Here is a 12304-nt window from a genome sequence, read left to right as displayed (position 1 = left end):
TCGCAGTAATTGGGTACATTTGTTTACCCACTTTTTAGAACTGTAAAGCTTTGAAATATATGTTTCTTTGCTGATTCTTGCCTTGCAGCATTGAATTATAGATACAGAAGTTTGGGCACAGAAATGACTCTCAGCACAAACTGGACAGTTAATGTTCACAGGCATAGAAATCTTCCTTTAAGCTCTCTAACCTTTGGTATTCAGCCTTTCCTTCTGACATTCTGCCTGTGCATGAGTCAGTCTCCTTGGTCTGATGTCTAGACCTTGGACCTTAGACAGCAGGAGACCACAGTGAGTACCAGATTACCTTTCTGCATTCCTGATGTGTGAATACTCTTTACATTTAACTTAACATGGACCAGATGATTCTGTAAGGCACTTCAGGTACTGCTTTATAAGTACAATGCAATTTGCAACTTTTAATTAAATAATCCAGCTAGATTCAAATTCATTCATATTGGGTCCTGTATGCCACATAAAGTTGTACATATTCATTATCTGTCGCAGCATTTGGGCTAATCATCACTTCTGGCAAAGCTGAAGGTATGTGGAAAATAACATCAGTATGTTTTATCCATGCACAAGATGGATCTCTTCTGGCTTTAAATAAGAAGAGTTTATATGGGATTTTGAATATTTATATCCCGCCAGCACTTTTTTTGTCTACAGCAACAGAGATGCCCAAAAGTATAGCCTCCAAACTGCTTGGCTCTAATACAGTTAACAGTCTATTTGCCCCAGCCTAGAGCACAAGGTATGTTGTTTTACCCTGCTTCTCATTTTGCTAGCTTAAAATTAGCTCACATATCTCCACTATATATCCGTCACGTCTATTTCCATTTGGATATGATCATGTTCCATCATCACTTAAGTGGCAATCTGCATCATGTAGAGCAACACTGGCCCCTTTCTCAGCATGTAAAATCTATTTTGCAGGATTAATTTTAACGTATGCTTATATGTGGGCCTGATAAATCCATTCCCACAGTATTTGGGAATTTATTTGTGTCCAGCATATTAGTTGATGAAGTAGAAGTCTTTGTAATTGAACACCAGGATCTACTCCAGTGGAGAGGATTGTACTGTATCTGATGACTTGTAGATCCATTGGGATGAACCTAAACATAAATTTCTATCTAAGTGGAAAGTGAAGAAGCTTTCAGTGATCTGTAAGTGAAAGCTGAGGTACAGTCTCTTGATGGGAAATAATTTCATGAAAATTCTGATGCCAGCATGCCTGCCATGATGTGCAAATTAATTTTTCACAAAGTCTTATGCTACCTGGGAGAATTCTGGACTTCCAGCATCAAGGGAGAAGCTTGCCTTCTAAGTATATGTAAGTTTACAGAAAGTCTAGTCTGAAAAGGTTCTTTAGGATGTGTAATTTGCATTGCAAAGCAATGAGGGTTGTATTTCTTTAAACCTTAATCTGTCTAAGTAAACAATATTGGACTGAAATAGGTGAAACAATAAAAATTATTACAAGTCAGCATCTCTAAACACTACGACTTTGTTTTGTTTTTCAGTTTATTTTTAAGGTGGTATTTTTTATATTAGCTACACGTACACAGAATAGGCAATGTTATGAACATCTCATAAAGATTTCCCTGATAAATTGCTGATAGCTACTGAGCCTTATTTTGAAATGTCGTGCTGTGAGATGTCTCAGCTTTCAGGCTTGGAGACTGAGGGAATAGATAGCCTTTCTTTTGAGTTAAACTTTAAGGAGTTTATTACGTTGTTATGCACAATACAGTAATTAGAGAAGTGACATCTGCCTCGTTTTTTTTGTGACAGACTTTATAGGTGAAATTTAGTTTGGAGACTAAGTGTGTTACCATGTAACAGTGTTCTTGTATGCCATATCACTGCCATGGTCATGGTTTGGGAATGTCATATGGGTGAAAGTCCCTGTGCTTTTTTCTGCTGGGTGCAACTGGAAAATGTGTATCACAGCTCAAAATAACCGTAGCCTAAAAAGACCCTTCCTTTCTGAGAAGGTGGGATGAGTCTTCTGTATCTATTTACAGTATGCTTAAACCATTTCATTTCTGAACTAAGGAGGAGGTGCGAATAGGGAGCTTCAGAAGACTGTCATCATCCTATTCAGTGTTTTGTCTTGCTGTCTATCTACAGTTAAGTGGCTCTTTCCTAGCTGACAAGAGTATGGGCAAATGGCAGTACTGAGTCTTTGACCATGTGTTTAACCAAATGGGATAATTCTCTCTAGTGGGTTCCTCATATACCAAGAACATTGAAAGGAATCATGTTAGCAAGGAGAGGATTGGGTGTTTTGGCTTTAAATCAACTGTAGTACTAACAGCCTTTTTGCAATTAACTAGGTGATGACAAGAAACATGTATTTAACATATCTCTGGAGCATGAGCCCCGCTTTGCTTCTGTGGCTGAGACACTACTGTCAGCCAGGGTCCCACTGATGGTATATGTACCTCCAAACTCACTGGCGGGTGTACACAGATGGTAACAGATTATATTTCTGTAAGTGGAGTCCAGGTTTTTTACTGCATTTTGGTGCTGGATTCTGCCAGTACAACACTGCCAGCAGTTTCAGTGGTTAAAACAAATTGAATGAGAGAAGGAGGAGAAAGCAGCATTCACAGTTTCCCATGTAATCCTTTTGCTAAATTAAATTTATTTTTTCTTTGGTGATGCTGCCACTTAATGACAAACATTTTTGTTCATTTGTTCATACGTATCCACTTGCCAGGTGGTGAGTATTGAGGGATACAAGAGTTATTACACCCAACTCCTCTTCAGAGCTCTCTGCCTACCAAGTAGCTGCCTGCCTCAAGATTATGAAGTTTTTTTGTGTTCTTGTGCTCCTCCCACCATAAACCTCCCAAAATTGCTTGCTTCCAAATTTTTGTTGGCATTATAGTCACAATTGGAGTGAAGCAAAAGCTTACATGGCTGCATCCAGCCAGAGTGAATATTATTGCTGAATTGTAACACCTCCACGCAAGGGGCTGTAAGGTAAAGGAAATGTGACACAACTGAAATTGCAGCACTTAAAATTATAATCCCCACAAGCCTTTCTCATCAAAAGCAGAAATTTATGAATAATTCTGTGAGTGAAATGCAGTGTTGAAACACTGATCAGTCCTTCCCCCCACCACCACCCTTTCCTCCTGCCTGGTGTATTAGGAGGTTTTCATTATACCGTTCAGGTCAGGGTGCAGTGTTTTAATTAGAAATTAGGACTAAAATTGGAGAGATGAGGAGGCTGAAATGAGAAGACAAGTATGGTTTGAGCAGCAGCGTGCATCGGTGGCTGTGGCATGAGCAGAAGGAGGGGTGGCGGCTGCAGGCCTCCGGCAGGTCTGATCCTACTCCAGCCAAATTTGCCTTTCTCCCTTTGCTCTCTGTTCCCTTGAATGCTGCTGTGTGATGAATATCAGTTTACAGGAGATCATATTCACTGGGAATACACTGTGCTGGTGATTCTTGACTAGCCTGAGTCTTGACTTCATATGACTTTTAAGGCATATATTTGCAAATATAGTGGTAATAATGGGATAGTATCATGGTCCAGTGCAAGACTTGCTTAGTATTGCTGACATAATTTTGCTCTGATTTCATTTTCTAAATAACTGATTATGAATATGTATTCAGACTAAGCAATGTATATTTCCAGTGAAGAAGTTTTTATAAGACTTGAAATTTGAAGGGGGTACATGGCAATGGTTTGTTTGCCTCCATTCTGCAAAGAAGTATAGATTGGGAATTCTAACTACATCACCAAAAGATATTTCTGGTTTTGGCAAACCTATAGAACTGAACAAAAAGCTCATGTGTATTATCAAGTTACTGTCTGTGCAGAATTGTTCCTTTTAAATGGAAAATAAAAAAAAAAGAAAGTAGTGTAACAGTGATTTATGAAGAAAGGGTGAAGGTCGCAGTAGAAAAGATACCATTTTGAGAGATTAAATGCCTTTTTTCTCCCCTCTTCTCTCAGGGGTATGTATGAATAACAAGACGATATTATCAGGTGCTTGCATCAGATAATGCTTGTGATTGATCTCTGCCTGTTACTACTGCTGAAATATTGAGAGCTGGTCTTCAATCAGTCACGATACAAGGAGTTTAAATTAAACTGCTAGTGTCTTTTGCAAATAACTTTATCTTTTATATGAGGATGCTTTTTGAGGGTATGCTTTCAAGATTAGTGGATGTCTACATGGAAATCTGATTATTGCATTGTCCTTGTTCAAGGAGTAGCAAATGCTTTTACAGAAAGTATTTTGACCTGCTGTGACACATGCAATAAAGTGCATAATAGACATCATGGAACACTAATGTTTGTGAGTGGGAGGTTGCCTGCACTGGTGTGTTGATACATACCCTCCATTTCTCAGTTAAATGAATTACATGACCTAGTGTCCAGACAGCAGAGAAATAATGATGATTGTCCTCGATATTGAGCTTAATGATAGAGACCATATATGCCACCGATAGAAAAGGCTGAAAGTTACACATACAATATCTAATTAAAATTAGATTACATGTAATCCTGTTTTGTTAAGTATGAGATCTCTTGTAGGATTGCATTATATAAAAATCTATTAAGATTATGATTTTGAACCTAACTTTTTCTTTTTTTTAATATATTTTCAGGAGATACAGTTAGAACATGCAAAACAAGCTTTTGTGCAGAGAGACAATGCTCAGGCTGGAAGAGTCACAGCTATGGACTTCAGGGACATTATGGTCACTATCCGGCCACACATGCTGACACCATTTGTAGAAGAATGTCTAGTAGCAGTGAGTAGTTCTGGTATCCCAACTGGGAGACACCTGGGATACAGACATGGGATTCCTTTTTTATACCTTGACCACTATATGCAGCACATAGACCAGCTTAGGGATGTATATTTTTAAGTTTAGCAGTTATTGTCTATTATGATAGATACACATATGAAAGTTAACCCTTATAGTAGAACATATATCCTCAGTGTTCCTGACCTCCTGAGACAAAAGACGAAGCAGGTAGATGGACCTTAGTAATGGACTATAAACGTAGAGTTTGCCTGGCTGTTTCCAGTCATTCCACCATAGTAGACTGTGTCAAAAATGTCAGAATGCCATTGCATCCCACTTAGGAAGTAATCCTCAAAAGACTTGCTTTGTAATGTCAATTCTAACCTCCTGAGTGAATTTCCAAGCACTTGGGACAGTGTATGAACTGGAACATCACCCAGGGCCATTCACTATATATTAAATGATAGCTGTTACACTTGACTGCATGCTTCTTTTCAGCTAGAAGTGCATAACTAAATTAAATATTACAAGTCTGCAATTTTACTGAAGGGGAAAAAAAAAAAAAGATACATTTGGTTTTGACCACAGTTTCTAATCTTGGGAACATGCAGTAGCACTTTCCAAGTAATCCAAAGCCTGGGTATCCAGGTTTAAAGAAATCTGTTCTGCTTTGACTTTCAAGGGAGAATTCCAGGGAGATGTGTGAAGTGATGAGAACTGCAAACTCTGGACAGAATATTAGAAGAAGCATACAGCAGAAAGCATTGCCAGAACACTTAGGGACTGACAACGAGATCTGATACTTTCTTCCTCGATTCTCTCCCCAGCCTTGTTAACAACTTCCCTGGGTCATATACTCTCTCATAAAACATAAGATAAGATTTTTCAGTCTCCCTCAAGGTCAATTAAATTTTGGCAAGCTTATGTATTGTTTTCAGAAATTTGCTTGATCACTGATCTCATACTTTAAATAGGGAAATGATCCAATAATTTTTCTCTGTGCAGACCCAACACCACTTTAAAATAAAGGTTTAGGCTCAGTTCTCACTTGAGAATGAATAACTGTTTGAACCTTATTGTTCCCATTTTGTTTGACTGCCTGATACAAGCCTGAGAGCTTACTGCTGGTTTTCTGTGACTTGAAATGCCTGTGAATTTAAATGTTTCAGTTGACCCTTTTCAGAATATGTTTTGATTTTGTTGAAATTTTCTGTATAGTAATACACTTCACATGTAGAAGTAGATTTCCTCATTACTAGAAATAAGCCAACTTATGAAACATTTCCAACTGAAGCAATACTGAAACTTGAACTTTGTAAATTACTACTGGTTATGTTGTTATAATCCTGCATATGTATTTGTTTAGGTTTGTAGGGTGGGGAGAGTTTTACATTCTGGTCATGATTAGTTTCAGTAACATAAGAATCTTTCATAGTTTTCTTTATTTTGCAGGGTTTTTTTAAAAAGCAACCCTGTGCTACTGTTGCTCTTGTAAAATAACACTGTTTGAAGACCTTTATTTCAAGATTTTTCTTAGTCTTTTAATAGTCTCCTTTCTCTTCTTTTACTGTCTCTATTCTAGGCTGCTGGAGGTACCACTTCCCATCAGGTCAGCTTTTCCTATTTTAATGGATTTAATTCTCTCCTTAACAACATGGAGCTCATTAGAAAGATCTACAGTACTCTGGCTGGAAATAGAAAAGATGTGGAAGTCACTAAGGGTTGGTAGAAATGTTTGCCGTGTTTGCAGTGTGGAAGTTTCCTTGGGCGTCTGGTTGGATTGGGTGGAGGGGAAGAGCTCATCTGTATGCTTTTAAATCAATGGGAGGGAGAGAGCCTGCCTCATTAGCATTCCTTGGTATGCCACTCACTTTTGTACACTCCTGTTGGAGTCCACCCTCCAGGTTTTTCATTTTGTTTCAATCAGAAAAAGGTCCTAGTAAACTGGTGGTGGGGGCAGGGTGAGGAAAGTATGTAAAAATATTTAAAAGTTTAAAAAACTTCCTAGGACTCCTGCCAAATTGGCAGCCTATTAAAGTGACCTTCAAGGGTAGTTGAAGAATTCCATAAACTTGTATTGGCGGCACAGTAAGCTGATCTACAAGCTTGGAACAAGATGTTATCTGCTATATCTAACCACTTTTATAGAGAATTCCCTGTGCAACACCAAAGTTTCATTAATGTGGCCTACTGGGACTGTGCATGAAAAAGTTCCACATCTTTTGACTCATTTTTTTTTTTCCTGTGTGCTTTTATATTTTTTTTCCCTCTGACCCGCAACTGATTGATACCGTATGTCAAATATCCTAAATCCTGCTGATAGCACTAAGCTTTCAGACCAGAGAGTTGTACTTATTTTCATAGAGGATATACCATTTAAAATATACATTTATGGAGTGACAGGACCTCTTTTGTGGTAGGTCACTTTTATTCCCCTTCTCCCTCCCCCATCAGCATCTTCTACTTAATACTAAAATACAAAGAAACTCTGGAGTGCTCTGGATTATTTGTTCTGGTTTGATTAGTTTTTCTTTTCTGTACTTCTGTTGCAGAGGAGTTTGTTCTGGCAGCTCAGAAATTTGGTCAGGTTACACCCATGGAAGTTGACATCTTGTTTCAGTTAGCAGATCTATATGAGCCACGAGGGTAAGTGGCGAATTATGTATCCTCCTCTCTTTACTTTCTTTCTCTCTCCTTAGCAGAAGGAGGGGGAGGTAGTGTTGGGGAACAGGAGGGTGTAGTGTCTTGGTCACCAGCAGGTAACTTCTTGTGATGTGAAAACCCATCTCTAAGCAAATGCTAAGCTGAATTCATTTCCTCAGGCGCATGACGTTAGCTGATATTGAAAGAATTGCTCCTCTGGAGGAGGGGACGTTGCCCTACAACCTGGCTGAGGCTCAGAGGCAGGTAAGAACAGAAGCCAGGATGATGCTATTACCTGTTTCCAGTGCCAGGTAAATACATAGCCAACCTCCTTCTGTGTTGTCAGCTAAGTTGCTTTTCTCTTGTATTCTGTAATACCTGTGAGGAATACCTTCTTGTTAGAATTAATTTTTAACCCGTGTCATGTCCTCTCCATCTCATCTCTGTGCCTCTTTCTCTTGGGCTGCATTTTGGCAGGTTAAGTGTAATTTACTTTGGAAAGATAAAACGTATATGAGTATCATGCAGCCATTCAGTAAATATTAGGTGTATACCTAATTAAGGTGTTTGTGTTTCTGTTGCTCTCTGTTCTTTTTAATGAGGAAAGAAGACTTCCTGCTTCGAATATGGATGGTAAATTCAGCATCTAGCCTGTTAAATGGCAGCCCTTGTTCTGAACACATGTGCATGTTCCTGGCTTCAGAGTATTCTCTGCTTTGCCTTATGCTCTGCTGAATGTCAAAATAGGAGAGATTATGTTTAGTCTACCATCACAGTTTCAGTAAAAGCATTAATATTCTCCTCATTTCTAAAAACTACAGGATATTGACTTTCTATGGTATAACAGAAAATGAACCTTTGTTGTGTTTGAGGCAAAAAGAAATAGGAGTGTTATTTAAATGTTAAACCTGTTGACTTTTTACTTTCCACATTATTTTAGCATATCTTATATTGTTATTGACACAAGTTTCTATACAGATAGATTTAAAACTAACCCTCTATTTCTGTTTATCTCTATCATTTTACGGTGATTTTAACTCTGTGTCTTGTGAGACTAAGGAGTTTTTTGTTGTTGTTTTTGTTTTTTTTCCTGCTCTGGGTCTGTGTGGAGACGCCAGTTTGACCACAATGAGTTAATGCAGGCTACATTTTTAGGACTACCAGGCCATAAGCCAGGCCTCTGTGTGTGTGTGTACACGTGTCTTCTTTGCTTCTCTTTTTTCTTCTCCTCCTTCCCCTACATGTGAACGCCCCCACCACTGCTCCAAGACAGTATCTAGGGTGGCGGTTTTCTGTTTGTTTGAGCAGTGACTAAATGTTGACTATGTTGGATGAATTGGCTCCCAAAAGCTCACTATCTATTCCTAGAAGACTGCTAAAGGAACTAAAAGCATTTGCATTAGACTGAATATCAAGTAACATAAGTTACAATAGGTGGCAGTAAAATGTAGCCAAAAATCCAGTGCTGAAAGTAGCAGCTTCTTCAGTTTTTGCTTTGGGGCCACTGTCTTTGCTAGTATGATTTATGTCATTTTCAGAGGCTAGGACATATGAACCTGCTTAAATCTTACCATTACTTCTGCATATGTGTCCTACCTTTTCATTTTTTCCATCCAGTTCCTTTTTAATGTCAACTGCTTGATGCTGAGACTGAAAAGATTTTGAGCTGCATTGATGCCTTCAATTTATTTTCTGACCATTATTTTAGCATCCTAAAAAAAAAAAAAGTATTACAAAAAGTGATAGTAAATATGGAAGACTTAATACCCCTGCAGAACTTCTGGTTTTCTAATTATTTCTTTCATTAGATAGCAATTTTAAATCTGGAGCACTTCTGAAGTTTATTTTTCATTGGGTTGAATCTATCACTCATAGACTGAGCAAAATGAAATTGTGCAGAAGCTTTATGAAACGTTCCTTTCCTTTTGCTACTATGTATGAGCAATGCTTGCCTTCTTGTTTTGATAGCCTGAGAAGTAATAGGTATATCTGGTTTGGTGAGGGTAGAAACAAATTTCAAACTGGAGCTGCTTTTAGCTGTAGAATGCCTTAAGATGCAACGTGTGCCCCCATATGCACATTTGAACCATTGATTTGGAAGTTCTATAAATTTTTTGTAATATCAGTCTTTCTTTTCCTTGCTATTCCGATATGAAGAGGCTACATTATATGGCACTTAGAAATCAGTGGAAAAGAAGTAATAATTGAAAACAAAAATTGCAGTGTATTGTGAAGTTTTCTCCAGCTATCTTTCTATTTATATCTGTCTGATCATGAGGTGTGCTCTCATGAAATACAATGTTCTGATTATTTTTCTTGTCTTTCCTTTTGTTTTAAATCCTGCCTTGACAGAAAGCTCCAGGCGATGTGTCTCGACCTGTTCTCATCCAGATTGCAGAATCAGCGTACAGGTTTGCCCTTGGTTCAGTTGCTGGAGGTTAGTTGTGGCTGAGCAAAAGAAGATTCTTCTTCACTGTTTGGGTTTTTTCTTCTTTTCTTCTACCCTTCTTCCCCTTTTGCCTTTCATTTAAGTGTGGAAGACTTCTCAGTCTTTACCTTGAAGCTGTGTCTAAGGGATGGGATAACTATAAGATGGAAATGGGAAGAGGTCATCTGGTCTGCAAGAATTTTAGAATTTATGAGCCATTGGAGTTTGCAGGTGGTGTTACTATCTGATTTGTCACCAAACCAGTTACAGAAGAATCAGATTAATAATGAGGTAGAGCCAGGAAGTGCTTTTGGCTAAAACTGTGGGAGATAGTTTAAAGTATCCAGAATATATTATGGAGAAAAAAGATGCAACTAATACTTGAGATATAAATGTGGAAGATAACAGTTACAGTCAAACACTGCAAATGCAAAATCATGTTTTCTTATAGCCTGATTTTTATTTACAGCTGTTGGAGCCACTGCAGTGTACCCAATTGATTTGGTAAAAACTCGAATGCAAAACCAGCGCTCTACAGGCTCTTTTGTGGGAGAACTTATGTATAAAAACAGCTTTGATTGCTTCAAGAAAGTGCTACGTTATGAAGGATTCTTTGGGCTTTATAGAGGTGAGTTTAAAAGGTGGTATTTCCTAATGATAAGTTACTAGTAAGAGTTTAGTGCAACTCTGTATTTTTAAACCTGTTTTGTTAAAACTTCAGTTTTGCCTGATTTGTGCTTTTGTTTCTACTCTGTTATAGGTGAAGGGTTTGCAAACTTCTTAATCACTAAAACTTCATTGTAATGGGAAAATTTCTGTAAGACCTTTCTGTCCTTTCCTTCCTCATCTGCAGTAGGGAAACAAGAGCAATTTCCTAAAGCAAAAATATACTGTTAGTCAAGTTTTAATTTCCTTAGCAGTCCTTATTTTATATTTTATGCTGGTTTTGGTAGAAGTTAGATCATACAGGGGTTTTTTTTTGTTGTTGTTTCAGTGTTCTTTCTTATCTGTTTCTTTCTATTTAAAATCATAAAACACAGAGAAAATATGGTACCTTGTTATTAACCCAATCTCCTTTTGTGATAAAAAGGTTTCTCTCAACCAGTTGCATGTGCTTCAGTAATCATTGGGAATAGTCATCTTTATCAAGTTTTATGTACACCTCTTCTTAGCTTGTCACTGTTGACTCAGCCAGAGAGATTAGATGGGTTTCAACCCACTTAGCTTTATGTCTGTAATCAATACCCCCAAGTTATGAAGTTAGCTGTTCCAAGTGCCCTTTGTGTCAATGGAGAAAGCTCCAAAAGGTCATTTACTCTTTTCAGGATGTAAATCATTCCCACTTTGGGTATCTTAGGTAAGTGTCTGTAGTGAGATGGTGGCTTTTTTTTTTTATTATTTTGGCCTTGTTGTAGTTATGGCATCAGTGCTATAAGTTCAGGTAATGTAGAGGTAGTCCTAAAGAATCATACACTACTGCATGAGACTGCAGTTCTTCTCTGTCACAGAGATAAAGCAAATTATATTTCTAGTATCCCAGTTACTGAGATCTCTTATCCCCCTCTACAATATTCATTGGGGAGGATTTGAAACTTGCGTTAATTATTTCATTTTTAGCCAGCTTGCTTAGATACTTTTTTAAACTTTTGAAAATAAGAGTATTGTAATGACAGAAATTAACTCATAGAAGCAGTTGAGTCAGGAATGAAGAATGGGGGATTTCAGTAAAATATTGTTATGATCTGGCAAAGCTATATGCACCTGAAAAACAGCTTAACAGTTTGTAAGACAACGTGTGAAATGTAAGTGATGTGATACATGTGCACTCTTTAACATACGACCTGAGTTACTGGGGGTTGGCTAAATAGCTCCTCCGCAAAATAGACTTTGTAATTATTTCAGCACAATTGGAGATGGGAAGGCTCTGTTATTATTGACTGAGTTTGAGGCAATTTTTTGAGTAGGCCTAGTAATTTAATAAAGAGTATTGACATGGTTTCTATTTTGTAAGGATTTATAGCAATCAGAATCGTAAAAAGTCCCAGTTATTGGCTAAAGAACAAAATTTATTCCCTGCAAATGTATGTCTACTTCTTCCAGGATCCTGAAAAAATAAATATGCAGAATTCTGCTATTATTTGCTTCTGTCTCATTGAAACTCTGAAGCATAATGATTTTTTTCACCTGGAAAAACAAACCTCAGAAATGTCATAAATGCATCTTCTTAACTCCATTTGCTAGTTGTGTTTTTGGAGTGATTGTCATTGCCAAGTTTGAGGAACTTTAGGAACCTTCGTCAGTATAGCTTGTCTCTCTGTTCACCATCCCCTTTACTACTTTTCAGTGAAATCTCAAACAGTTTGGTGGAGCTGAACTTCTAAACCCAGGGCAATAATCTCATTTTTGGATTACATAGTAGAAATTGTGCGATGGCAAAGAACACCATCATTTCAG

At 37.7% G+C, this 12304-nt stretch overlaps 1 protein-coding gene across 1 annotated transcript in view; it reads left to right on the top strand.

Moving 5' to 3' along the window:
- Positions 1-12304, top strand: part of LOC104527353 (calcium-binding mitochondrial carrier protein Aralar2) — a 64448-nt gene that overhangs the window by 15592 nt on the left and 36552 nt on the right. Inside the window, exons 3-8 of the mRNA XM_029085722.1 lie at positions 4636-4782; positions 6362-6500; positions 7332-7425; positions 7602-7686; positions 9775-9859; positions 10320-10478. Coding sequence (XP_028941555.1) covers positions 4708-4782; positions 6362-6500; positions 7332-7425; positions 7602-7686; positions 9775-9859; positions 10320-10478 — 637 coding nt within the window. The 5' untranslated portion in view covers positions 4636-4707. The remainder of the gene's footprint in view (positions 1-4635; positions 4783-6361; positions 6501-7331; positions 7426-7601; positions 7687-9774; positions 9860-10319; positions 10479-12304) is intronic.

This window comes from Antrostomus carolinensis, unplaced genomic scaffold, assembly GCF_000700745.2.
Source record: "Antrostomus carolinensis isolate BGI_N321 unplaced genomic scaffold, ASM70074v2 scaffold47946, whole genome shotgun sequence".
In the NCBI taxonomy this organism is placed as follows: domain Eukaryota; kingdom Metazoa; phylum Chordata; class Aves; order Caprimulgiformes; family Caprimulgidae; genus Antrostomus; species Antrostomus carolinensis.
This window is presented reverse-complemented; position numbering and strand designations above follow the sequence as displayed.